The sequence below is a fragment of the Strongylocentrotus purpuratus genome, unplaced genomic scaffold (assembly GCF_000002235.5).
Source record: "Strongylocentrotus purpuratus isolate Spur 01 unplaced genomic scaffold, Spur_5.0 spur5_scaffold_9, whole genome shotgun sequence".
Classification (NCBI taxonomy): domain Eukaryota; kingdom Metazoa; phylum Echinodermata; class Echinoidea; order Camarodonta; family Strongylocentrotidae; genus Strongylocentrotus; species Strongylocentrotus purpuratus.
Genome location: NW_022145615.1, coordinates 240,924 through 266,416, shown reverse-complemented (window position 1 = coordinate 266,416; position 25,493 = coordinate 240,924). Strand labels below are relative to the sequence as shown.

The 25,493-nt window shown below is 35.2% G+C and overlaps 1 protein-coding gene across 2 annotated transcripts in view; it reads right to left on the bottom strand.

The window, feature by feature from the left end:
* The window catches only part of LOC574811 (ras-specific guanine nucleotide-releasing factor 2), a 77,499-nt gene that overhangs the window by 6,267 nt on the left and 45,739 nt on the right, over positions 1-25,493 (bottom strand). Inside the window, exons 9-26 of one of the 2 annotated variants that reach the window (XM_011681667.2) lie at positions 14,870-14,980; positions 14,514-14,631; positions 13,746-13,915; positions 13,328-13,394; positions 12,692-12,840; positions 12,343-12,428; positions 9,692-9,943; positions 9,201-9,493; positions 7,775-7,990; positions 6,002-6,319; positions 4,239-4,339; positions 3,764-3,876; positions 2,819-2,989; positions 2,417-2,501; positions 1,722-1,919; positions 1,171-1,250; positions 489-606; positions 40-108 (exon numbers count right to left, since the gene is read on the bottom strand). In XM_011681667.2, coding sequence (XP_011679969.2) covers positions 40-108; positions 489-606; positions 1,171-1,250; positions 1,722-1,919; positions 2,417-2,501; positions 2,819-2,989; positions 3,764-3,876; positions 4,239-4,339; positions 6,002-6,319; positions 7,775-7,990; positions 9,201-9,493; positions 9,692-9,943; positions 12,343-12,428; positions 12,692-12,840; positions 13,328-13,394; positions 13,746-13,915; positions 14,514-14,631; positions 14,870-14,980 — 2,715 coding nt within the window. The remainder of the gene's footprint in view (positions 1-39; positions 109-488; positions 607-1,170; positions 1,251-1,721; positions 1,920-2,416; positions 2,502-2,818; positions 2,990-3,763; positions 3,877-4,238; positions 4,340-6,001; positions 6,320-7,774; positions 7,991-9,200; positions 9,494-9,691; positions 9,944-12,342; positions 12,429-12,691; positions 12,841-13,327; positions 13,395-13,745; positions 13,916-14,513; positions 14,632-14,869; positions 14,981-25,493) is intronic. The other variant, XM_030976575.1, reaches the window with a different exon arrangement.

The window sequence follows — 25,493 nt, the reverse complement described above, 5'->3', positions numbered from 1 at the left end:
TCCTTTCTGACTGTGTGCAGTGGAAGTTATATAACTTACCCTTTTGTCTGGTTCTATGTTGTAGTTGGTATGCTGGAAATGCCTGATTTCTCGAACCACATGAGCAATCTAAAAATAGAGAAGAACTAAGTGATCAATAATTGTATTCAATATTAATTTATTATGGGATGTAGCTAAACAATGCTATTGCAATGTTTGTTTTTAAGAGATTTTTTAATAAAAATTCTTCTGAATAAAGCTTCACTATCCAGTTATATGTACATTTATCTATAACTTTCTAATAATATATAGTAACTTTATAGCCCACCTTTACAAATATTGAGAAATATTTTTGACATCCACGTTGACCAGTATAAACAATGATTTTTACAGTGGATACACAAGTCATTTTGTGATACATGTATGATATCTACTGTCATAATATTATCTGTTTATAGCTTAAATTAAGGTAAGTGTTTAATAAGCCGAATGGCTCAAAGTTGACTAACCATTCTCATCTTGGAGAAGTTGATCAGTCTATCATCAGTGATGTTTGGAGTGCCATCCTCTATGAAGGCGAGGTCAGTCAGGTAGAAACCAAGGTAGGGCACACAAGGAGGATCAATTCTGAAAGAAACAATCACAAACATTGCATAATGAATAGCAATGTTGACACTTCTTTTGATGGATATCTATAAGAAAGTAAAAGATCAAGATGATTTAACCTTATTGTCTACCTCTAGTTTGAACTTGTATCTAAAAATGTAATAAAATCAACTCATATTTTCTTCATTTTGTTCCAGTTTCTAACCAACTGTTACTTCCAGGATTCTACCTGCCATCTTTCCTAACTGATTCTTTCCTAACTGATTCTTTATTCATAAGTATCTCTATACATGGAACAAATTATGAAGCCTAATACTGGGCTACATTTAACTTCAATCAGAGTACTGATTAATGTGCATTTGCCCTTACAAGTGTTAGTATGTGAAGACATATAGTATGCGCAACAATCCATTTCAACAACAGATTTATTATAAAGATGAATTCCTCTGTCCATTTATCATTTCTTTTTCATTTTTTAAGTATTCATCATTTTGGAACAAAGGTGAAATTCTTTCTCAGCAAACAAATTAATCAAATCCATTAACTTGAACCACATGTGGTAGAACACAGCATGCATGTATTTACCTATGTAAGGCATCTCTCATGTTCTTGAACCTGCCATCTGAAGATACTAACACCTGAAGTTTGTCTAGAAGAGTCTTCGTCTAATGGAAGAGAATAATATATACAATAAGAATGATTTAAATATAATCTAAATGATATTCCCTTTTGATCATTGTTATATTTTCATGGAACCTCTTTCAAATAATAAAAAGTAGGATGCAGCTTATGATTATAACATATTTACAATCAATTTGCATTTTTAGATAATTAAAACATTTTAAATCTAAACTTCTTCTGTTCTTATTCTATACCACGAATTGAGCTCTACATTGATCTAACTACAATTTAGAATAATCATCATCAACTGGCACTGACAATATTTCATAGAGAGAAAGAGAGGGTGAGAAGTGAGAGAAGATATAGAGAAAGAGAGTGATAGAGTTGTAAGGAAGAGGGGATAAAAACAGATAGAAAAAATAAAAAGGAAACACAGAGATCAGGGCAGGTTTATATTCATGTAAATGTATTATACTGACAGAACATCATGTAGTGATGTGATACAACAGACTTACTTGCTTAGGAACCTTTTCCCAGACTTTCTTGAGTCTGTAGACTGAGCTGTTCATGAGGGCTGAAGTGATCTCTAGTACACTGTTGAAGTTATGCATACACCTGCAGATATCAGCAACACCAGCCCATCTCTCTATGGCTAACGCTCTGGCTGCTACAGACTTCTGACGTAAGATTTCAGATGATACCAACTTGCTAACCTAAATAACAAAAGTAAGCACGGACATAATAAACACATTCTTTGACCATCCAGCAATGTACACTATATAGCAGAAATTAGATACAGAAAAGATATGGCCTTATGTCTTTATATTTTATATATAGAGAAAGTTGGTAAAAATTACATTGCATAGGCCTTTAAGCTGTACCTAATGTGCGTTACTGGATCCAATAAAAAGAAACATTACTCTAAAGGCTCTCGACGACTCCACCTAACAACCCCCCCCCCCTCCTCCCTCTCTCCTTCAGTCCCACCACTCCTCTCTCGTGCTCTTAGGGTTAAAAGCCTTTGTGATTGACTTCATCAGATACCCTTACAGTGACCATATGGTAGGAATATTCCCCAGGGTGTAGTAACTATTGTGTGTTCACATTCATGGATCTGATAATAACACCTAGTATGGAAGTCCTATATGAATCCTCATCATAGTTTTGGAATGTTTTTATAATAAAATGTTATCAATAATATTGTTTTTACCTCATTGAATCTCCTAGTGACTGCAAGGATATTTGGCGCCCTCGTTGCTTTACCCTGCTTCATCCAAGCCTGATTAAGAAATTCCCTACAAATCAGAAAAAGTCATTATTACAAAAAAATACATGAATCAATTCACATTATAATCTTGCTTTGAAAATTGCACATTCCAAATTTGGATATTATTAAACACATTATAGCACTTTTGAATTAGATGTGAGTTAAAGGTTGATATCAAAATCCATATATGATGCCATCCTTAAGACTGCTTTTAGGATAGCTCTGTTGCAACATAGCAACAAGTCTTGAGTAAAACATGTATTGTAGTTTATGTTCACTTCATTCATTTATCAAGCCATTATCCTCAGTTAAAAATATATAGTTGGAGTTCCCTAGAGTGTTTACCAATATGGGATAGCCCTGAGTAGTTTATGTTCTAGGTAGCTGAGTTGTTCTGCCAGCTCCAATGCTGACATCCTGTCAAAGGTGTCCTCAGGCAACGGCTGTTCAGGAACCAAGGAGGCGAACTCTGCTTCACCATGTAAACTGATGTTTGCATGATCCTGCATAATTTGCCTGATATAAAGATAATAAAAAATAATCACTGTAAAAGACATAACAGGGATATGAAGAAAAGAACAGAGTGACTTATCTCGTTTTCAGAGTAGAGTTTGCTACAAGAATATTCTATGAATTCTATAAGGGGTTTGAATGACTTATTTACAATTAGTGTAGAGCATATCTTATGCAAAGACATCTTTATTATGATGGCAGCGGTGGGATCGAAAGACCACATAATGGAGGTATAGGACAGATGATCATACGAAAATGACTGAATCAAGAAGTACTTGTGATGATGTTGTAATCCACTTCTGTGCACTCTCGTTATATACTCAATTAACCCATTATTGAAGTATCATAAACTACCTAAATCATTTCTCATGTTGTAGCAGCAACATTATGGTCTCTTGCTATCTTGCACATGGGAATTCTGTCTTGGAAGCAGGGTGTCCATATTCTCGTTATCTGTAGTAGATATACATTATTGAACCTTCAACCAATCTCTTAAGTCTACATAGATGTACCTTGTGAAAGTAGAAGGGAACTGCGTGGAATGAATGCAGATGTACATGAAATAGAATCACCAAATACACAAATTGATACTCTGCAGGTTGATTCTTACTGACTTTTATTATATTTTATTATATATATGTATAAATTCAGGGACATGTCAAGAATCACTTACAATAGTGTGCATACAGTTTCAAGCATAACCGTTATTTCATAGCTGTTGCACATTAGGATGATTGGCATATTGCACTATTTGATCCAATCTGCTGTAATATCTACCTCTGAATGGTGCTAGCTGCTCTGTGTTCTGATGGGAGAAGGTTGGGATTGGTTGCTACTTCTTCCAAGAATTCTAAAACCCGATTGCGTAGGCCTTCATTGATTTCAAAATTCTGGCAGGAAAAAAAATTGTTTGTGGGAAAGATTAATGAATACATTATTTTCACCAAATCGTGTTTATCCTGATAATACAATGCATTACTTTTTGATGACGAAGTGGTGATATACAGATTTGTCCAACAATATATCAAGTTTTAGGAGGTCGACAGGTTGTAGGGCATAAATGATAGATGTATTTTTAATTCCACAGAGAAAGTTTATTTCAATTCAAAGTTCTACATGCGCACGGAATGAATAACAGTTTGATATTTTCAAATTAGCATCAGAAAAAAATAAACGAGGACTAATACCATGAAGTTCAGATCAATATCTAGAGAAATGCATTATATACCAGTAGTTTCTCTATGATACATACCTTAGAGAACTTAGAGACCCAATGTCTGATGACATTGATAACTCTGACGGTAGCAGCTGAACTGATGACTTCTTTACTCAAGCAACTCTGAAGCTTACCACCTGACAATAAAGAGGGATTTAACAAATATTATGATAAAAACCATGCATGGTGTATATAATGTGACCACTGTCTAAGCTGAATCAGTGACCATTTATCTCTAAAAACTCATATTGATTTTTTTTTGTTATTATCTTGATTAGAATTCCTCATTGAAACAAAATTTGAAAGGGACCTGTCTTTTCTTGAACTACCTGTCAATGAATGATCATTTTTTTATGTTACTTTTACATATGTTTAGTATACCAACAAATTATTCTGTTGCTATTATTGGAATAATGGTTAAAGATAAAGACCAGTTAGGGTCATGCGATTGCATTGTGAAAGAAACGATGTGGAATCGATCAGAAATGGTTGATTGGTATTGGTGTGTACTGCAAGGTTCTGAAATCATCAAAATGATAAGAAATTTGGCTCAGTCTTGGAATTACTTCATCAAGGTCATTTTTTTTCTATTGTTCAGTACTGTTTTTTCCCAATATTTCTTATCAACTAAATTTTGTTCTACATAATACTGAATTTACTTTGTTTATATTATATTTGACTGTATTATATTATGTCTGTTTATATTTTGTTTGTTTTGAAACGGAAATAAAATCTGAATCTGAATCTGAAGTTACAAGCACTGTACACAGAAAGATGTATATGGGACTACGCACACGTGCACGACATGTGCGTTTATCTCTCACATGCCAATAGATAAACTAATTTACCAAATATATCAATAAGTAGGCAGTTCCCCGGCAAAAATTTTATCATCATGTATTAGTCAAAATATATTCTTTCACATGATTGGTAATAAGAGCTTCAATTTCATTTTTTGAAATTGGGGCGTTTCCAATACTGGTCTGTACCTTTAACCACACTTGGCCGTAGAAACATAAAACTTAATTTAGTTAAACATAATGAACTCATAAAAGCCATAGCCTCAATATATTAATCCGTTGCCTGCAATGACTCTTGGTTCTTGTACAGAGCCCATGGTAATGAGAACATTCAGTATTTGAAGGTTAATTACAAAATTTAATGCACAATGCAAGGGGTTATGTTACGCTATTGTGTGTGTGTGTGTGTATCATGTGCTGTCAAGTGATACACATCATTCGCCAGTAATGATCAGTGCATTAACTTTTCTTTAAAACAGGATGGCTGATCATTTGAATAACATTGGTGAACAGTGAATTCATTAGTATTACTCTATTGCTAATCTATGCATTTACCACAGATGACAACCACTTGTTATGAATTCTCTACAAGGGGGGCAAGGAGGTTAACTAAAGAAACAAATAGTCCAGGGATTGGAACTAATTCTTAGCTATGCAGGATCAGTCTACAGGTGGACAAATGAACACGGAAGGGGACAAACAGATGGTAAAATACATTACAGAAATAAAAAGATGATTTTTTTTTTTATCATTTCTTCAGGGAATCATTCCAAATTTGAAATATTACTTTGTTCCCTAAATCACATTCACATTGAATGCACACTTTTTCTAAATAAGCAATACAATTCAACTGAAATCAACTAGGACAATGGATGATGAATAAAAGAATAAGTGTTAGATACTTTACACACTCCATGTAATGCAGCAGGTTAGTAGGGAATGAAGACATTCTAGCTAGCCACCAAGATGTTGGGTTACATTTAGATATCAAAACTTAACTGTTTGACCTTGTTTCATCAAATGTAAATTCCATATCGTAAAGAAATATTCCCAGCTTACGTCCGTAGCTTTTCTTTGCCCTCTTCCGACTCAGCATGTTGTTGGGCCCACCAAATTCCTTTGCATTGGTGGCGCCGGCCGTTGCAGCGGCAAACGCCACTGCAGCGGAAGAGCAGCTTGACCTGCGGGTAGACATACGGGAGGAGGTGACCACTACACCGGCTGAGACAGTGGTGTTAGGGGGAGAACTGCTAAACTGGAAGAAGTTATTGCCAGCAGGTGATCGGTGGGGTGATGTTGGAGGAATGGGGATGGGATCTAAGTAGAAAAGGTGAAGGTAAAATAAAGAGGACTAGCTGTGGGTGGGTACTTGTATCACTGCAATCATCTAACATTCATTTAACATTCATGTTTTGCTTCTACTATTAAGCTCAGTTCACTTGGCCATATCATACTAAATATCTGGTGCTGTGTTACCACTGGGTGATTGGAAGTAAAGTGTTAGATAAATGTGTTAGTGTGAATAAAAAAGCTGTATTTAATCCTAAAGTGAAAAAATAGTGTTGGTAAGGTTAGCAATCATGACATAAAATCCATATGTGGTGCAAACTGTTCTTTTACTAATATCTATAAAAAAAAAACAGTGACATCATTTTGATTCTAATAACAATTTAGACGCACTTGCAAGATATTTCTACTTTTTTAAAAGTTTATATCACCAAGGAAAAGCTATGGACCTAATCAAGTAACATATCAAAGTGTCCAATGGCACAGAACATCCTCATTATTCAAATTTAGAATTCATGCATACCTTCATCAATTCATGTTGTTAAAGTTTAGAATGCACATCATGCTTATCAAAATTGTTATGTTGCATTACACTCCACTCAATAATCTCATGGATTTTGCAGAACACCAAGTCCTTGTATTTTGTTATAAAGTTAATCTCTTACTTTCAGAGTATGTGAGGGTCAAAAACTTGTCTTGCTTCAGAATAGATGAAATCACTTTGGAGAATACAAATTTTGACTGGAGTTAACATTGAGGATACAGATAAGTTTGGCTGGCCTTGTAGGGGATATCAAAATAGTGTCTGAGCTAAATAGAATATTTGTTTGTCTTGCCCTTGGAAGTGACATGGTTCGCTCTAAGAAATTATGTTCAACATCCCCAAAGGAAGAGCCAGTAAGGTTATTATCAATATTTTGTTGTTGTTGTTTTGGGTTATAGGTGTTAATCATTGAGAAGTGAATATTTACCCTCATTTAAAGCATAGTCTTGACAAACTGTTAATATACTGTGAGGCAACAACACTCTCCAAGTGGAAGGAGATTCATATATCACATCACCAGCTCTCAGTTGTGAGATAGAGACAAACATCACTCAATATTTCTTGCTATTGAGATAGAGACAAACATCACTCAATATTGCTTGCTATTGAGATAGAGACAAACATCACTCAATATTGCTTGCTATTGAGATAGAGACAAACATCACTTAATATTGCTTGCTATTAGAGCAATTTTGTCTTTCAGAAGAATAACAAGAAAAGCTGACATATCACAAATATTGCCTGTACAAAAAAGGCCATGTTAGTGTGCGTAGGGCTACAGATAAGAAAAGAGAAAAAGTTTTAGTTTCATAGTATAATGCCAAATATAGTCACTTAAGCGTCTTTTCTTCAATAAATGCATACACCCTATAACTCAATGTGCATCTATTTGCTTCAACCAATGTTGATGTGAGTGAAAGTCATAAAGTGTTGATTTTTACCTGGTTTAGCTGCCTTGACTAGAGCAGCAATGTTTGGAGCTGAATGACTCATAGATAGCATTCTCTTAGGATGTAGACGAAGGGTCTCTAGCTGATTAGGGCTAGCAGGAGGTGTAAGGGTATGAAAATAAGGCGGAGAGTCCGGAGGAGAGACATGAGGATCTGCTATGCTCATTACCACTGAACTATCCGTCTTGCTTTGAGTGTCATCAGCCACTGGGAGAAAGAGTGAAGAATTGAAAAGATTATTGTGCACATAAAAAGTAACTCATTTAATTTAAAAGATGACTAATTTAGAGAAGTATTCAATCTTTAATCAGTTAATCACACACTCTTGTATGTATGCTAACAATAGAAAAAGGGATTATTCTTCAGGAAACGTCACATAAAAACTGCATTACGATACAGGAGATTCTGATATCATATGTGATTTTAAATTGAAAATTAATGATTTTCTTCTGTTTGTCAGCTTTTCCTCAAACTTGATTAATACGCGATTTTAGATTATATGGTTATACTCGCGCAAGATTCAGTAAAGTGTTGTTTCCCTTTAAATGTCTTTTTAAAGGTGTTATCAGCAGTAGATGTCGAGTTGGTCTTGAGTTTCAAAATGACCAGCTGCCCCAAGGAGTGGTCAAACTACAAAATGACCAGCTGCCCCAAGGAGTGGTCAAACTACACAATGACCAGCTGCCTCAAGGAGTGGTCAAACTACAAAATGATCAGCTGCCCCAAGGAGTGGTCAAACTACATAATGACCAGCTGCCCCAAGGAGTGGTCAAACTACACAATGACCAGCTGCCCCAAGGAGTGGTCAAACTACAAAATGACCAGCTGCCCCAAGGAGTGGTCAAACTACACAATGACCAGCTGCCCCAAGGAGTGGTCAAACTACACAATGACCAGCTGCCCCAAGGAGTGGTCAAACTACAAAATGACCAGCTGCCCCAAGGAGTGGTCAAACTACACAATGACCAGCTGCCCCAAGGAGTGGTCAAACTACAAAATGACCAGCTGCCCCAAGGAGTGGTCAAACTACCCAATGACCAGCTGCCCCAAGGAGTGGTCAAACTACAAAATGACCAGCTGCCCCAAGGAGTGGTCAAACTACAAAATGACCAGCTGCCCCAAGGAGTGGTCAAACTACAAAATGACCAGCTGCCCCAAGGAGTGGTCAAACTACAAAATGACCAGCTGCCCCAAGGAGTGGTCAAACTACAAAATGACCAGCTGCCCCAAGGAGTGGTCAAACAAATACAGATGCAAACATTGCCTTAATTTCTATAGGAAATAAGAAATGAAATTGATTTAGTAAAGCAATGCATCTAAGTGCAATTTTTAAGTACCGTAATCAATTTATCTACTTGAGTACATAAACAGTGAAAGCCTATACACTTCTATAACAGGGTGTTACACAATGAGATACCTTTCTTGAAGCTTCTCCTGAATGGATGTGCTCTGAGAGTTGTATTAGCCTCAAAGACTCTCCCTCCACTACCACCACTACTTCCTCCATCAGTCTCCATCTCCTCATGATATGGTTTGGTCATTGTCACCTTGATGTTAGCTCCTGCTCCAGGGTGGTTGCTGGTACTGGGTCGACGATTGATGAATCCTCTGGAAGGACTAGCCGGAGGAGGGCTGTTCTCATACTGATTACCATGGGAGTGATGTGGGTCACCATGGTGACTAGGGGATGGAGGAGGATGTGGATGTACACTACATTGAAAATGGGAGACGGAGAAGAAAGAATGTATTTTTTTTTTAAAGTACAATATTTATGCACATTTTATGAATTAAACCTCAAATGGAAAAGCTTAACTCGACAGTAGTTAATTCTATCTTATATTTCAATAATGTTCTGGAAGAATTTTAAAGTGTAAACAAATTAGATTCCCTCTCATGTTGCCCACTTACTTCAACTGACCCTCCACTGTATCTGGATTCCTGTAGACCCTCTCCAGTGTAGAGACTATGGTCTCCCAGTCTGTGAATACCCTGAATGTTAGTAAGAAGGTATTGAGAAAGTCTATACTGAGGAAGCGAAGGTCTGTCAACCGCTCCAGAAGTCTCTCTAGGCTGGCATAACGGATCTGAGGTACCTTGCAGGAGTTGAGAATCTTACTGAACCGAATGTCATGGTCATCCTTGAAGAGACGAGTGTCCGATCTATCAAAAGAAGATAAGATCCCAACAGTTATTAAACAGACATGGTGGTCATTAAGCAATGCCTGCATATGGTCATATACTTTCCTCTAAATTAGTATATTCATGTACTTTTACAATTATTTTTACAATAATTATTCCCTTAGACTGTATGCTGCTAGACAAATACAAATTTATTTTACACTTATGACATTTTCTAACTGATTGTTCTTGTCATTCTCAACTATTTTCTATTAAAAAACATTCTTCTATGTTTAATCAATTATGCAAGGAGAAACTAGCTGAGGATCACAGTAACAAATATTAATTCCCTTTTTCCCTCTAACTCTTCCTCTTCTCTGTATTTTTAAATATAGACTTTAAGAATCATTATTTTAACATGCAGGTATACTTTAATCAAGGAAATCACCAGCTTCTATTCATACAACACGTTTTACTACAATTCTTTTTCCTGTAAACTTGAAATGTGTAAAGATTGGGAAAGATTGTAACATTGCAACTTCTCAATTTTGTTCTATTTATTGGCAAAATATAGACAATCCTTCAATTTTTATTTCTGTTATTAATTTAATTTTCATATCCATCTAAATATTGATTGATATAAGTCACTCCATGCAGGTTTTGCGGTGATAATCACATGTTAAATGTATACATCAAAATGCTAAATGTTATACAGAGGTAGTGAATATAATATGCACACATAATAAAGATAAAAATATATTACTTTACTGACATGATTAAAAACCTATTTCAGAGATCAGCAATAAATTCCTTTCCTCTCTTTATACTCTACTGGTTAGTGATATGATTATTACGTTATTATACATAAATATATTTCTATTTTTCTTCATAAAAGATATAAAAGATATATGTAATTTTAATCATGCCAGTATACAAATAAACCTGTACACATTTTTTTTTTATAGAATACTATACACATGTATTGTATATACATATAAATTACATGCAATAGCTCCCTATAAATGCTACTAATACAGATAATACCCCTGGAGAAAAGTAATAAATACAGCCTATTTACTAGTCACCCAAAAAGAGAAAGAATTAATTCCACAAAAAATACTACAGCATGCATGCAATTTAGTTTGCTTTCTATAAGAAATAGAACATTGGAATTACAATAAAATATAATCTTGTAATATATTCCTTTCAATTGTAATCTTGATCAAGGCAGATTAAAATAAACAAGTAAGTCACTATGTTAACTAGTATTATCTCTCTCTTCAAAATTATTGTAATGATGTGTATATCAATTAAAATCACAATTATTTTGAATGTTCTTAACTATTCCTTGCATTACTATTATTTAATTCATTTCTTGAAATTAAATGATCACTTAATATCTTTAACTAAAATACAAAGTAAAAATGAGCATTTCTTGACCATCCAAAGAAATAAACTCCTGATACATTATAAAAAGATTAGTAGTATTGACCATAGAGGTAAGAATTATATGATATTTGATATATAATATAGTTCTTATGTTCTGAAGTAATTGTTTCCATCTTTGCTGTTTCATATACATAGGCCAACTTATTTCTTTACTTTAAAATATTCCCTTAGAAGCTTGAATAAATGAAAGAAACCACCAAACACCTAAAACCAAAACCTTTAGTGAAAAGAAGCCTTTATCTACAACCGAAAGAGCTACTACATCCCCTACATATACACCATATAAAGAATAGTATGATTTTAATAGCTGGGAGTTGGAATACCTATATGGTGTAGCGCATAAACAGCTAACCATGCTTGAACATACTTTCCACATACTGCCATGTCAGGTAGCAGAAAAAAGGCCAAAAATAATTCAAACCATTAAGATATTGTAAATACATCATTCTGAAATCATAATCAGCACATTTATTACAAATTAATCTTTACTCAGATTCTCCTTTCAAAGAAAAACAATTTATTTTGCTGAAGCCTAACATCCATTGAAGACAAAGAAGGGGGAAAATAGAAATCTACATATAATGTCACTGCCTGGATAATGCTATAAATGTTACAATTATTAGACATTGTTATGAAGTTCTGCTTGTTGATAAATCATTTAGAAAAAATATTCTTAAGAATTAGAACGGATGGAAAACATGAGACCCAGATTATACATGTATATGTATCTAAAAAAATTGAGCTTCTATATACATAATATTTAACAATCTAGATTTTAATCTTGATCTTAACAGGAGATTGTTACCCCCAAATCCCCTTTAATTTTCTCTGTATTCGGATAAATATATACTGAATTGAGTACCGAGAATTAGTTTGTCTCCATGACAGTCATTTGTCCAAATAAAACTTTGTTGAATATAGAACAGATCTAGAGATTAATTTTAAGGTAAATATAATTTAGAATGATGTTGTGTTGCTATGTCAGGACTTACTTGATACACTGAGGGAGATGAACTGAAGATCCACTATCCTCTAATGAGCTGTCGAGCAGACCATTGTAATGTAAGTTGTCAATGCACTGTATCAAAGGAACCAAAAAGGTCTGAATTATAAATCACAATCTCTACCTGCTTTAGCTGGCTAATGAAAATAACGGTGGACTGACATGACCTTTGTTACACTTGGAGTCTTTATGTACATCTACATCATACTGGTAAAATAATGTTATAATCCAGGGTTGCAATCCATACTGAAATAAAGAGTTTATACAGAGAAACAAAAAAATATTCCCTAAGTGATAGAGAGTGATACATAATATGGGAAAGAGGCTTAAGTTATCACCTGACTGATATCACTAGTCCAAGCAGCTTTCTCCTGTGGTGTAGATGCTACCAATGTGATGACGAGGGGTGGTCCACTCTTTGAGTCAACTATGAGCTTGAAGTCTAGGTTATCATGATCACTACTCTGATTAGAGGGTGATGGTACACCTACACGATAAAAACAAACGTCACATCAAAGCCATCTCACTCATATCTTATATTTGTTCATGTACAAATTTGAAATTGTTTGATATATTTTAACACCTGACAAACGTTGTGATCTTTTGATCCCTTGTTCCCCATACATTGCGAGACGAGCGAATGTCACTAGCAATATTATTTTCGATACTATATCCGCAATGAGTAATATATTTAGCATTAATAATTATTTCTTTGACAAAACAGGAATTCTATGGATCTGCATCATGATTCAAACTGGACTGAAAAAATAGGAATTTAATTTGACCACACTGTGTACTGCATCTATAGGCAGGAGCGTTTACAGAGATTAATGCAAGCTGAATAAGGTTTACTTGTTACATCTTTGCACATTACATTATTTCATAACTGACATTCATTTAATGTTAACATACATATTTGCATATATTTACACCTCAAAATATAGTATTTCATATTGAGTTTTATCCATACTCACCATCATCATCAAAGGGATCAAAGTCTTCAACAATAGTTGAATCAATCAGAGGAATCTTGCCTCCAACCTTAACACATCAAATAAAATAAAAGAGAATTAATTTGCATTAAAAAATATAAAAATACTTTTTTGACAACAGTTAGTTCCATTATTGTCTTTCATACCTGTCAATCTCCTTAAATATTCATGATTAAAGTAAATATACAATGAATACAATAGATTTATAAACCAATTTTTAACAAATCATTCTTATTTTCATGGGAGTGATTACTTTTGTTTGTACTGGCCAAATACCAGACCAAATACAGTCACATTTTGTTTTAAAAAAGACCCTTTTGAGGCAGTATAGATGGACAAACCATGTAAAGGGGTTATGACTGGTTTGTGGTTTACCCCAGGGTTACATGTTTGTACCCACCTTGGCCAGATGTAGCTTTCCACCTGATGTCCTAGAGGTAATAAGTAGATGTTTAGTGAAGAGGAAACACTGCCTGACACCCTCTTTCCGACTCTCCACCTTGCCTCCTAGGGACCCCAATCTGCTTCTACTCTGTCTTGATCTCTCATGGGTTACCTGGATTAAGTTACCTGCATGCATAAAAATACTCATCAATCCTACTACCTTTAGAATTTGGTGTATCAATGCTGACTTTAGTTTACAAACTAATTTCCTTTCATGCTTTTCATTGTCGCTCTATCAACAGAAAGAATAAAAATATTGATCTGGCATATTTACTGTCTGCTGAGTGCCTAAGTGTTAGCTCTGGGTTAAAAGACAATGGCCTTCAGACTCAGCAGTATAAATCGATAAACTCATAATAAATGGAAAGTAACCATGACCCTGGTAAGAAACTTGTTTATAATAGCTGACTGATATGAAAGGGCATGTCAAATGACTAAAAGTGGTAAAAGTGCACAAATGCAAATCATCTGCTTTGTGAGAAAATGATTTTATGGCACTCATCAGATGAAATGGGAAGTTGAGGAAAGGATAAAATACCAAAGTCATAAGCATTTAAATAAGTGTTTCAAGTTTCTCATATATTGATAGATAACAGCAATTGTCAATTTTGTCTTCATCATTTCTGATTAAAGAAAGATAAACATATGAACATATACATATATGTATGTAGAAGAGGAATCATAACAAGTTTAATATTTCACTCCTTTTGAAATGCTGTATCACCTTGTCTAACAAACATCTGCTGGACATCAAGAAGAAGATCACATCCTTCTACTATCATCCTCTCAATCGACAGGTTCCGTCGGATGCTCTCTGTCTCAGATACCTCATCATGCATTACCTAGGCAACCAAACAGGAGAATAGATACAGCATAAGTCTTATGATTCTACAATGATGCCCCATTTGCTACTAATAACACATATACTTACAAAAGACCTCAAAATATATATTTTTAATGATCTGTAAGCATAACATTTAAGAGACAGAAAAAAAGTTATACTCTTCTAATTTGGACATTTATTCATGAAACAAACTGGTTTCCACAACAACAAAGTGAGGTTTAGGAGTGTTTTCTTACCCTAGATAACTCTTCCAGTTTAAGTTTGGCATACTCCAAGCTCTTCCTCTCCACATGGTCATGAGGTGTGTGTGCTAGCAGCTCATGTAGTGAGATAATGTACCTGGGCACCTACACCAAAATACAAGATAGATATAGTATGAGATGTGTGTCATCATGGTCAATTTCTAAATAATATGAAAAATAGGCTCAAAAGACCTCATCATTGGAGTCTTTGTATTCTGGTAATGCTTCATATTTTCTTCCCGCTCTTATTCTCTTTCCCTCTATAATACAGGTGATTATTTTCTTTTCAGCCCAGACTTTAACAAAGTCTCATTTGAATTATAAATGATATTCAAGTGAAATAACAGTATGTCAGAATAGCCATACCAGCTTGCATTCTGATTGGTCACTGTTTCATGCATCATGCACCTGCTCCCTGCCATATGGTTGGCCCGCTACGAGCTGGTATGTTTTGGAAATAATTCTTTAGACATGATTTTGTTTCAGTTAAATTATATGTTTTCATATATAACTTAGTAAGACTAGAAAGATAATTGTTTGAGCTTTAAAATGATACAGAAACAGTGATAATTGGTCCCCAAATGTGATCAACTTAACCCAGTCATGCTTTGGACCTAAGTTGAAAAAAAGCAAGCGTAGATATCACAGGCACAACAGGTTAATCCTGGGTCCAGACGTATTGATAACTACATGTGCAACACTAAAACCTTTCAGTATCTCTTAATAGTGGAGATACCAAGTTCAAGTCTGTTGCATTAATTAAAAAGGCTGGTTGACATATGTCTCAAGGCCTACTGTCTTTGCAGCTCCACTCCTAGTATACTAGTGCACAAACTGCCTCACCAAATTAAAATATGGTATTGTAATTGCATGTGAACTCTAATTCCCTGTGAGTCTACATACTACAAAATGCTTTTAAACAGGAGTTTTGGATGGAGCGCATGTTCCCAGCTAAAGTAGATCATTGGCAAACATCAGCCGGAGTCTGAGCAAACACAGCTCTACTGCTGGCTGGCTGGCTGGCTGGCTGGCTGGCTGGCAGTCATCAGGACCCGGCCAGGCAAGAGGTGAATTATTACACCGTGTTCTGTGTGCGGTTGCCATGACAATTTGTGTCCCTGTGAACCAATCATTATCATACGCCATCGGTCTTCTTGTCACTCGGCTACTCAAGACTAAAGTTCAAAGCAGGAATTGAATGACCCCAAAGTGAACTTAAACTGGCTCTGATGCCTGGTCAATCTGAAGTAGGACCCTTTAAGTGAATTAGAAGGGGCTGTGATATATGTATACAAGTAGAAATAAGGAACCATTAAGCGGATTGAAATTGTTATGATGTTCAATTAAAAGTAGGAATAAGAACCTGAAGTGGTTCTGCATGATTTTAAATTTACTTTAGGAATAAGATTGCTCAGTGGTTTTGAAGTGGATGTGAATTGTGATTCTAAGGAGGAACAAGGACCCACTAAGTGAATACTTAGTGGATGATTTTTTATTTGTTATACAATCACTGGATATATACAACGCATAACATTTTAGTTTTTTAAATATAATTGAATATTAAAAAATATAGATTTACATCTTCAGCTGTCTATATCACCTGATGTAAAAGCTCCAACATATATAACTATACTTTACTTGTATTATGCAATAAACTGGCAATATCTTAATGGTGCAGAGTATGAGTATTAAACTGAATGAGTTGTCTGTTTCTAAAGGCCACTTCTTCCTTGTTTGCTGTATGATATTGTCAGCCCCCTTGATTATAAATGCCAAGGAATCTGTACGCCCATGCTTTATCTGTATGATGCTGATTACTTTTGGCACTCACAATAACCATCAAAGCCAAGACAAAGTGTTTCCTTCCATCTCTTCATTGAACATGTTTCATCAACTGCCTTAATTAATCATCCTAGCTACTTCAATATCTAAATTACCAACTCACAGGAAGAGATAGAAACTGGTTTGACTTTGATTAAATACAATACAATATGCTCTAGATTTGGATAGTTCTAATAAACTCTGTTAGTATATACAAAGCTACAGGGAATGATAATTGACTTGGTTCAAAGCTAATAAATTGATAGTAAATCTTTCTAAAACAAACTTTTGTATATTTCACAATAAGAGTAAAAATGTTTCCAATGTACTAGATAAGGTAACTTTAAATATTGATACTACATCTATATCAAAATTAAATGTTGTAAATTTCCTTGGAGTATTCGTAGATAACAACCTTCGTTGGGATTCCCACATCGATAATGTTATAAGCAAGGTATCAAAATCTATTGGTGTTTTATATAAATTAAAATTTCATGTACCATTTCCCATTTTATGCACTTTGTACAACTCACTTATATTACCTTATCTTACATATTGTATAAGTATTTGGGGAAATTCGTGTCATGGAAAAATTAATACCCTCTTCAAATTACAAAAGAAGGCTCTACGTATTTGTACAGGTAGTGATTATTATGCCCACTCTGCTCCGTTATTTCTTCGTTTAAAAACCCTAAATGTTTTTGATTTGTTCAAATACCATATTGCACTAATTGGTTTTTATTTTTTTCAAAATATACTTCCAAAAAGAATATCCTCCATATTTTCGATCAATAACCAAATTCATACTCACAATACTCGGCTTTGTAACACGTTTCATTTATGGAAAGTAAAAAGTTCATTTTCTAAAAAATCAGTAAGAAATACTTTGCCAAACATATGGAACACTCTTCCTCAAGTCCTCCGCTTTTATAAAAACAGTTCAATATTTAAAACAAAAATGAAACAGACCTTTTATTCTGAGTACCGTTAAATTTACCTTCCAAACCTTTTTGCCCCCCCCCCCCCGCCTCCAATTTTAGATTATTTCATACATATGTTTGTAGTTTTTTGTCTTTATATTGTATTTATTGCTGTATTTTGTGTTTATCGCTATATTTTGTGATATCTCGAACTCATATATGCTCAATAATATAAATAATATAAATTATAATATTCGGGGAACTTTTTATACAAAGCCACCATGGGCCTTTCCTATGTTCTCCAATTTCATTTTAAACTATTGTAATAACTGACCATTCCTTGTATGTATTTATACTTGTATGTTTATTTGCATTTGCTGTGTTTTTTATGGAAATGAAATAAATAAACGAACTTGAACTTGAACTTGAACTATTGGGGGGGGGGGGGGCTAACATGACATAATTATATGAGGTTCATTATGGATATTTTGAGAAATAAAATCAATAACTGGCTTGTACTTTTTAATTTTATGTGCTCTGTGTTTGCCAATTTTGCCATTCTTGTTCTCTTATTTTTCTTCTTTCATTCAAATTACATTGGGTTGGATTGCTCCTTCACATTAATGTACAATAATAAACACTAATAGCCAGACAAAACAAGATTTTATCCAATATTCTGAAATATGATGTCCATAGCATACATGTAATGGAGATACTTGTAGACTAAATTATTAAAAACCTGATAGTGCTAAAACAGATCAACTGGAGAGAATGCAGCCACCCTATAAGAGGGGATATGTGAGAAGTTCATACTCTTCATCAATTCACCACTTTTAGGTGACTACATCTGCCTGCGGATCAGAAAGGTGTTACTTGTTCATCCCTTTACTGATACTGAATACTAAATAATACTGATATCAACCAATTATAATAGTAATTACTGTTTTTGGAGCATGGGAGAATAAGATTTGGAACATGGTACAAACCCTATACACACAAACTAACTTTTAAATTGACATATGTGATTGTGATTAGGTACCACAGCTAGACAGTACTATAGTCTAGTTCTGACCAGGGCAATTCAAAAGCTGTACCGAATGCTAAACTCTTCCACAGTCATAGCCAATTGTAATTTTAGCTAAAGTGATTTAAGGTTTCCAAATTAACCCTGCAAACTCATGATGAAAAACTGCATAATCATATTTTCATATGAGTCTACGCATTTTGATATTCAATATCTTCCCAGAAATTTGCTACAAAATATTGTTTTAATCATATCCTAAAGTGGTTTTTAACTTGTACTTTTCACCTGTCTTCACTGTGTACACACATACACACAGGCTGATTGAAGCACTCACTCTCACACACATGCATACATACACCATCCGATCTGCAGAGAGATTTAGTAGGGATAGGGGAAGGGCCGGATTCTATAGGTATCCTTCACTTGTCGTATGACTTCCACTCTTGACGATTCATGCGCTAGGTTATTAATCACAGCGACACTTGGTTAGCCATATCGGGTAAGACAGATATACGACCAGCCACCTGCACAACTGCATTTATAAAGCCCAGTTCAGAAAGGATGCAGTAATCCGCTTAGAAAACCAGCATCGACGATGTAATTAGATGCAAATAGTAGAGTGCCCTGCAAATATCTTAGAAGACACTTTCAGTGCAAATGCATGAGGGTATTGCTGCCGACAGCCATCTTTTACCTCTCCCAAATAAGTAAAATAAAATAATGAAAAATTAAAAATAGTGCTTCTTGCCAGGTTTTGCCCATGGCATTTCCTTTTTTGGCAGTTTCTTTGAGCCACTTTGAGGTGGTTCAATGCATCATATCTGGATAGGGTTCAAGGGTCGGAGAAAGCTATTTTGATGACACTCATTTCGAGTGTGTCATTATCATCTTTCTATCCAACTGACAGGAATAAATATATTTGCTCACCAATGAAGAGAATATCTGGGATTATACATTTTGTTCTTCAATTGATGTAACTACTCTTTTCTTAAATATTCAGAAAAAGTTGTGATTATAGGCATTAATATTCAGCTATAATTTAAATAATTGTATTAACTTTGTAAATGGTATTTGGTACCATACCAACATCTCATTTATCATTCCAGTAATTGTATTGTATCTAAAATCGTTTGAATATTAACTTGTTTAAATTGGATATTGTAAATATTATAATTGCAATCACTTCTCTATGGAATAAGGACAATTTTAGAGTTTGTTTATGATAATATATTTGATAATTTGATGAATAGATGTAAACAACCCTATGTTGTCATCAGGAAGTAAATGATATAGCTGATTAAAGTTATGATAAAGGGATTGGAACTGGTAATATAAATTCTAGGGATGCTTTGATGACCCACATTCTGGGATCCAGTATCTTAATATCTTCATAGGAAAGCAGTTGTCTATCTCTGCATACATTTCATGCATACATCAACCATATCTGCTCTTTCATAATCTAACTTAACATTTTCATTTATTTTTTCTGTGTTACTTATCCCTTGTCTGTTTTTATACAAATCTTAATTTTCGTAGAATAGCTCTTGCACTCATTTAAAGGTATTTAAAGGTATGTAGTTATTAGTATTAGGATAAAGTAACAATTCAACAGAATTTTACAGAGTATCTGATATTTGACCCAAGATTTCAGATGATGGTAAAATGTCATCTGTTTGAAGCCGAAAGGCAGTTAAATTGGTTACATTGTTACAATGAAAGTGACTCTAACAATTCCCCTTTTAAAATATAAATTCTTTTACTGTGATTGTCATTGTTTGTTCTCTCTATCTTTCAAGACTATAGACATCATAAAATTGAATACACTTTGGGGCCTACAACTCACAAGCATAACCTTTGCCATAGGCCCCTCCATATTTCACTCTTCTTTTTAGGTTAAACTTTTAAGACAATGCATTCAAATGCATTCAAATTGACATGAGGTACTCACTTTCAGGTTTTTTGTCACCGTTAATAGAATCAAGTATATTTTAACCATTTAATTAATTGTGTTATCATTGCAAAACGTTTTATAGTATGTGAAATATGAAACAATAAACTGAAACTGAAGTCATATACTTTTACACTGCTTACTTCGAATCATGGGGTCATTGCGTCCGGCTGGGTGGTCGCGTTACACGACCTTTTGTGAGAAGAAAGTGGAAGATCATGTGAAGATGCACCTTTAATTAGGACGCGACCCTTCATAGATTTGCCGCAGGGTTTTCACAAAGTGTCAGATAAATTAGACCAGAACATTTGTAGATAAGAGGGGTTTACTTCACAAATGTTACGGCTGACGATTCGTGAATAAAGAGGCATGTTTTCACAAAGGGTTGTGTAATATGACCACCCAATGCGATATGACCCAATGATTTGAAGTAAGCCCTTCAACACATAGTTAATGCCTATCTGTCTTTGAATAGCCAATATGTTCCTTTTCTCTTGGCTTTACCATCTACCCAAGGCTTACATGAGACTGTAAGATCATATGACAAGCCATTTCCTGTTATTTTGTGAGGTCTCACCATGTTCTTCATCAGTTTTCAATGTCAGCATCGCTGGACCATAGCAAAGCCATCTGTAACGACACGCCTCTTGAATCAAAATGAGCTTATTTTAGGATTGCACAGTTGAATCACAGACAAGATATGAGTTTGACCCTTTCTTGACATTATAACACTACCACCCGGCAAGAATTTAGGCAAACTGTAAGATTTATATTAGCTAGATCTTTGTCTAGTATAAGACCCATTCTCCACCTCTAATTATAAATAAATCAAATCTCAACATTAATTGAATCTCAAATTTCGACCACCGTCCTTACCCATGACGAAAACAGTCCATTTAAACTTCACCCCACTTTGGACCCGAAAGTGGGGTGCATTTTGGTGGTAAGCTCACCACAGAGCAAGAGAGAGTTAGAGTCCCTAATCTGCAGTATAAACAAACTTTGCCAGGACATCGCCAGCCCAACCTTGATAAGTACTGCTTGGAACTCCTCCATGATGTTCTAGTCTTATTCGCAGTCTTATATAGGTTCGGATTATGTCCATTCTCATAGCTACCGGTATACATGGGAGATGCCAGTTTCATCTTCCTTGCTTCACTTTATAAGCATAGTTATATCAGGAACTTCCTGGTTATAATTATGTTCCTTTCAAGTTTCATCATAATTGTCTAGTTCGATATAGTACATGGACACAATTAAATATGATATTGTCTAAAATTGTCAAAAATATCTTAACATCGAAATGATTTCTGGTCATGTTTAACTATTTTAATTGAAGCCTTTTTACTTGATCTAATACTTTTATGAGAATGACATAGTCCGCAATAAACTTGACAAACATTATCATCCATACTATATGTCGTAGTTTATAACAATAATTACTCATGAACCTCACACTACAAGGACCACATTCATCCAGATTCTGAGATTGCTCATTCTCACGAAGCTTGGTGTACGCGAAGATATCGGGAAAGAAAGCGGTCTGTAATACCAGACACGCAAGTGGGGTATTTCGGTCCCCGTTCACCGAAAAGTGAGATTCTCCATTTGAAAGTCGGGTAAGGTCGACAAATATAGCCTCTGTTAAAGGAGTTACTCCGCCACCAAATTTATTCGCATAGACGAAATAAACTCGAACGGGTTTAGAAAAATGGTGTAGGCCTAGGCCTATAAGGAAAGGCCGGGAAAACATACATTTTGTTGGTTTGACCGTTAAATATTTTTGAGGGCCTTTAGAAAGATAATAATTAGCTGAGTAATTAGGGCATTACAAGACATCGAAGGACTTAATCTATTTTACAATAGTTGATGCAACCATAATGGAACATTATGCTTCTCGATACTGAGGATGTGAAATTTCAGCACAAGTGTATTTGGTTTCAAAATTTTATAGCAGTTCGTTAAAAAAAACATTTCGATGCTCACTTGTATAATAAATCTCTATGACAAGCTCATTTTTATCACGACAGTTAAACCTTTTCACTTTTTGATACTAAAGATTGTTGAAGAATTGCCTAATTGACTGCTCGGATGTTTTTTACCTTTCTCCGAAACCTCTTGGTTTTTTGCTCATGATTATAGCGCATTATTCTTTTTGTCACTGTATGTATTAATAAGCAAATACATATCTGCACAACGAACGTCTTTATGATTATGATGTCCTCGTTTCGTTGTATGTTATAAATTCAATATCATGACGAGAAGTGCGTCAAAAATATCTTAACATCGAAATGATTTCTGGTCATGTTTAACTATTTTAATTGAAGCCTTTTTACTTGATCTAATACTTTTATGAGGATGACATAGTCCGCAATAAACTTGACAAACATTATCATCCATACTATATGTCGTAGTTTATAACAATAATTACTCATGAACCTCACACTACAAGGACCACATTCATCCAGATTCTGAGATTGCTCATTCTCACGAAGCTTGGTGTACGCGAAGATATCGGGAAAGAAAGCGGTCTGTAATACCAGACACGCAAGTGGGGTATTTCGGTCCCCGTTCACCGAAAAGTGAGATTCTCCATTTGAAAGTCGGGTAAGGTCGACAAATATAGCCTCTGTTAAAGGCGTTACTCCGCCACCAAATTTATTCGCATAGACGAAATAAACTCGAACGCGTTTAGAACTAGATGGAACTTCGACTGCGCGCAGTCGAAAATGATGCCTCCGTCATAGAGCAATTTTACAAACCAAAACAGAAGAAATTTTTCAAATTCAAGTTCAATTGTAATCCATTAAGAGGTTCTCAGAATATCGTGATTACAAGCAATTTCTCATATACATATATGACCCTTTGATCTTTGACCTGATGACCCTAAAATCTACTCAGTTCATTGGCTCTGCAAGATGTCCTGAGTTAAATAGTAATCCATCTGTCAGTTCTAATGAGAATGCGTTCACAAGTTATTTTTGGATACATAATGAGCCCATGACCTTTGACCTCATGACCCATGAATCTACTCAGTTCATTGGCTCTGCAAGATACATACATGATCGAAATTTGGCAGGAATCCATCAATCTGTTCTAATGAGAATGCGATCACAAGCTATTTTTGCATACATAATGAGCCCTGTGACCTTTGACCTTTGACCTCGTGACCCCAAAATCTATTCAGTTCATCGGCTCTGCAAGATACATACATGACCAAAGTTTGGCAGGAATCCATCGATCGGTTCTTGAGATAATGCGATCACAAGCTCTTTTTGCATACCTAATGAGCCCTGTGACCTGTGACCTTTGACCTTGTGACCCCAAAATCTAATCAGTTCATCGGCTCTGCAAGATACATACAAGACCAAAGTTTGGCAGGAATCCATCAATCGGTTCTTCAGATAATGCGATCACGAGCTGTTTTTGCATACATAATGAGCCCTGTGACCTTTGACCTTTGACCTCGTGACCCCAAAATCTAATCAGTTCATCGGCTCTGCAAGTTACATACATGACCAAAGTTTGGCAGGAATCCATCAATCGGTTCTTCAGATAACGCGATCACGAGAACGGGACGTACGGACGGACGGACGGACGTACGGACGTACGGACGTACGGACGGACGGACGGACGGACAACCCGAAAACATAATGCCTCCGGCTACTTCGTAACGGAGGCATAAAAATGGTGTAGGCCTATAGGCCTATAAGGAAAGGCCGGGAAAACATACATTTTGTTGGTTTGACCGTTAAATATTTTTGAGGGCCTTTAGAAAGATAATAATTAGCCGAGTAATTAGGGCATTACAAGACATCGAAGGACTTAATCTATTTTACAATAGTTGATGCAACCATAATGGAACATTATGCTTCTCGATACTGAGGATATGAAATTTCAGCACAAGTGTATTTAGTTTCAAAATTTTATAGCAGTTCGTTAAAGAAACATTTCGATGCTCACTTGTATAATAAATCTCTATGACAAGCTCATTTTTATCACGACAATAAAACCTTTTCACTTTTTGATACTAAAGATTGTTGAAGAATTGCCTAATTGACTGCTCGGATGTTTTTTACCTTTCTCCGAAACCTCTTGGTTTTTTGCTCATGATTATAGCGCATTATTCTTTTTGTCACTGTATGTATTAATAAGCAAATACATATCTGCACAACGAACGTCTTTATGATTATGATGTCCTCGTTTCGTTGTATGTTATAAATTCAATATCATGACGAGAAGTGCGTCAAAAATATCTTAACATCGAAATGATTTCTGGTCATGTTTAACTATTTTAGTTGAAGCCTTTTTACTTGATCTAATACTTTTATGAGAATGACATAGTCCGCAATAAACTTGACAAACATTATCATCCATACTATATGTCGTAGTTTATAACAATAATTACTCATGAACCTCACACTACAAGGACCACATTCATCCAGATTCTGAGATTGCTCATTCTCACGAAGCTTGGTGTACGCGAAGATATCGGGAAAGAAAGCGGTCTGTAATACCAGACACGCAAGTGGGGTATTTCGGTCCCCGTTCACCGAAAAGTGAGATTCTCCATTTGAAAGTCGGGTAAGGTCGACAAATATAGCCTCTGTTAAAGGCGTTACTCCGCCACCAAATTTATTCGCATAGACGAAATAAACTCGAACGCGTTTAGAAAAATGGTGTAGGCCTAGGCCTATAAGGAAAGGCCGGGAAAACATACATTTTGTTGGTTTGACCGTTAAATATTTTTGAGGGCCTTTAGAGAGATAATAATTAGCTGAGTAATTAGGGCATTACAAGACATCGAAGGACTTAAAGGTAATACAAAGTTTTGGTATGGGGTAATGAATTTGGTTCAAATAAACATATTGGAAGCATATGCAATCCTACAATATTCATTGATCG